This window comes from Mustela nigripes, chromosome 17 (assembly GCF_022355385.1).
Source record: "Mustela nigripes isolate SB6536 chromosome 17, MUSNIG.SB6536, whole genome shotgun sequence".
Lineage (NCBI taxonomy): Eukaryota > Metazoa > Chordata > Mammalia > Carnivora > Mustelidae > Mustela > Mustela nigripes.
In genome coordinates this window covers 7,457,125-7,460,703 of record NC_081573.1, presented here as the reverse complement: position 1 = coordinate 7,460,703, position 3,579 = coordinate 7,457,125, and the positions used below count along the sequence as shown (strand labels likewise).

The 3,579-nt window shown below is 69.3% G+C and overlaps 1 protein-coding gene across 1 annotated transcript; it reads right to left on the bottom strand.

Annotated features, from left to right (window-relative positions):
• Positions 1-464: 464 nt before the first annotated feature.
• PNMA8B (PNMA family member 8B) lies at positions 465-3,317 on the bottom strand. Its single transcript, XM_059381361.1, is given in 1 exon segment — positions 465-3,317. A coding segment is annotated over 1 exon segment (1,833 nt). The 5' UTR covers positions 2,837-3,317; the 3' UTR covers positions 465-1,003.
• Between the last annotated feature and the right edge of the window lie 262 nt (positions 3,318-3,579).

Below are 3,579 nucleotides of genomic sequence, written 5' to 3'. Positions count from 1 at the left end.
AGAGGGTGAACCCAGGACCTGCCGCCTCTTATGCCCCCTGCAAGGCCATTACTGAGGGCCTGGTCAGCTCACGAGACAGCCGGCACAGCTGCTGGGACAACAGGCGTGGGTGGGGTTGGAGTGGTGACCACAGGCCTGAGGGAGGTGAGCTGCCCTGCACAGCCATTGAGGGAAGCCAGATATCCGGAGTTTATGGGATTGCAAATGATGGCAGATAATCCAGATTCCTGGAAATCACTGGTCAGCCCGAATGACAGATTCAGCCTGTGGACAGTAGCAGCTGCCTAGCCTTGGCCTTGAGGAGCTGGGTCACTTGTCTCAGCTGCACCTGAGGGGGGCAGGGCTGGTGCTTTTCCACTTTTCTTCCTCCTCCTCCTCTTCCTCCCCTACCCCACCCTTCCCCACCTGTCCTCCCTCCTCTCCTAGAGGAACTCCCCCTCCCCCAGGAGCTGCCCCCTCTGCCCTTCGGCTGCCCCTCTTTCTGGAATCTTCTCCTCCCCCAAGCAGGGAGGATCAACCTTCAGGCGTCCACTCCACTCAGACACCCACCGCCCAGCTGGGTGGCCCAGACTCCATCCCAGGCCCCAGGCCCCATGAGACAGGCTGGGGGCAGGGGCCCACAGACGCTGGCCAGAAGCAGGTGTCTGGAAGGATGGGCGCCTCGCAGAGAACCTGAAAGAATTTTCTGGCACAGCGAGCCTCCCCACCGCCCCAAGGCCACGCTCAGCCCCGTGCTAAGCCGGCGCCGCCCGAAGCCCAGGCCCCCGGGTAGGCCCCAGACGCCGTCCCATCCCCTGGGGCTGCTGCCTCTGGGGTGCACGCGTGTCTCTCCTTCCCTGGGGACCGCTCCCGCCACCCGCGATGGCGGGACAGTGAGGGGCCGGGGAGGCGGGCGGCCCGCGGCGCGGCGGAACCAGGGGAGGCGCGGTGAAGCCGGGAGGCCGCCTCTGCCGCTGGGGGCGGGTGCAGCGCCCCAGGTGCGGCCGCGCCACTCCGGGTTCTCTTAGCAGCACTTGGGGGGCTGCCTCCCGCCGCGACGAGCCTTCTTCCCGCGGGCTGACTCGGAGCCAGGGGGCGGCTGAGCCCTAACCTCGCCGGCATGCACCTGGGCCTCCGCGCCCGCGCGCCCCTTCTTTTTCCCTTGCGCCGCCGCCTGGTCCCCCGAGCGCGTCTCGGGAGTGACCGCCCGCCCGCCGAGGCCTCCGCCTGCCCCTCGGCGTCTGCGGGAGCGCGACGGGCCCGGGGCCGCCGCCTTCTCGCCCAGGGTCCCGGAGGCCGTGCGCGCCCGCTTGGTCCGCGTCTTCCCGGACGCCCGGCGCTCGGGTCCCGACTCCACGCTCTCCGCCGCCTCCGCCGCCGCGCCCTCCCCGGCAGCTAACAGCGCGAGCACCTCGCCCAGCTGGCCTCCGGCGCGCCCGCCCCGCCCGCCCTCCCGGCCACTGTCCCCGGCCTCCGGCGTCACCCCCGCCGTGTCCCGCGCGGCCAGCAGCGCCACGAGCTCCAGGAGGCCCCCCTCGCCGTCGCCCCAGCCCGCCAGGAGGCCCCGCGGCGCCCTCCTGCCCCGCGACGGGGGGTCGGGCGCGGCCAGGGCGCACACGCACTCCCGCAGGCTCCCGCCGCCCGTGGCCTTCCACAGCACCAGGCCGTCCACCCGGCGGCCGGCCTCCTGCACCTGCACGCGGGCTCCCCCAGTGTCCTGGCACAGGACGGACAGGACCTCGCCCAGGGTATCGGTTGGGTCTGTGCGGGGTCTCCAGCCCAGGGACGCGATCACGGAAGCGATCTTCAGCAGCTCCTGGCGGGCCGAGGGGTCCGACGGATCCGTAGAGGCCACAATGGCCACAAACTCGGGGTGGTCCAGCTCCTCGTCTCCCGGCTCCCCGTTCGGCTGCGACTCGTCTTCAGGAGCATCGCCGTCGACGGGCTCCTCGTCGCCCGCGTCTCGCACAGCAAGCAGGGCCACTAAGTCGGGGACGAGGCTCCGGGCTTCGCCGCTGCCGCCGCTGCCGTCCAGGCTGACGGCCTGGGGCTCCGAGGCCTCTTTCTCCGTCGGCTCCTGCTTGGCCTCGTCCGTCACCGTCACCAGGGCCAAGAACTCGTGGGTCCCCTCTCGTGCGTGGGCGCGGCCCTGCAGGGCCCACTCCTTCGTGCTGAGCTCCCTGGCGGCCTGGTGCAGCGTGGCAGACAGCGCGCTCTGAGCCTCGTCCGCGCTCAGGTCGTCCTGGTCCAGCTCCTCGAGCACGATGCCCAGGCTGCCCCCTGAGGAGGCGTCAGACTCCCGCCTGGCAGATGTGGGCGGCCTCTCCCGTCCCTCCGTGCTCTGGCCCCTCGGGGCCCACCTGTTGCCTCTAGCTCTGTTTCTGCGAGCCCTGCGTCCCCTCCTAGGAGGTGGGCCAGCCCTCTTGGCAGTTGGCTCTGAGCCCTGGGCCTGTGTCTCCTTAGCTGGAGAGGGGAGCGTGTTCTCGGGGGCCCAGGGCCCTGTGGCCTTCCAGGGCCTGTCATCCAGCACCAGGCGTCTCATGTGCCTCAGGACTCCTGGGTCCTCCGCGGGGTCCTGACACACAACCCTCCAGACTCCGTCCTTACCGGGGATCTCCCTGGGGACGGACGCGTGATTTATGTCCTGCACAAACTCCACCAGGGCGGCCTTGGCCTTGTGGTCCCTCGCGGCCCTGGTGTTCCATAGCCTGAATGTGCCCAGGGGCAAGAGGGCCGGCTACAGGACAGCCTCGATGGCGGCTCGCTCCAGGCCCTCCGGGATGCCGGTGACCAGCAGTGCGCGGTGCGTGTCCACATCCAGTCCCCGGCACCAGTCCCGCAAAAGGCTCACGGCCATGGTGCCACCTGCTGGCTGGTGGCGTTGGCCGCGTGGCAGCAAGCCTGGGGCGGACGTGGACTGTGGTTCGCTGTGCAAATCCCGCCTTGGAACAGTGCCGCAGCCTTGGAGTTCAGGTTCAGGGGAACGTGGCAAGTCTCTGGGGCCTCTGGATCAGGCTCTTGTCGCCTCTAACCAGCTGACGCAGCAGCTTGGCCTGATGCCCCCTCTCTGGGGCCGTTGGAAAATCCGCAGAGGGGTTTAGGAGTCACTTTCAGGGATGTCGCCAGCCTGGCTGCTCCGACCTTTGTCCCTGAGAATGGCCTCAGTGACGCGGCCTCATCCAGCAGGGGAGGGCGCCACCGTGGTCACCTGGCGCGGCAGGGGGAGGGGAGCCGGGATCTGGCCGAGTCTGTGCGCTCACACTCCGCTCTAATCAGAGCAGTTGCGCTGCTACGGGGCTGCTGGGTCCTACGCCTGCGCGCCCGGGCTCGCCCCTCCCCCAGCCGGGCCTGGTCTCCGTGGTAACGCGGCGGGCTGGAGCTGGGGGTCTGTGTCGCTGGGGTCTAAGGAGCCGCTCTTAAAGGGCCTGAGAAAAGGAGGACGTGGGGCTGGGCAGTGCCACCTTCATTGATGAACCCACAAAAGCCAAATTCACGGGGGACAATGAGACATCCGTCAGGGTGACCCGACCTCATTCAAAGGATGGTGGGGGCGCGGGGCGGACTTCAGGAGAGGACAGGCTTCAGCGGGTTGTAATCCCT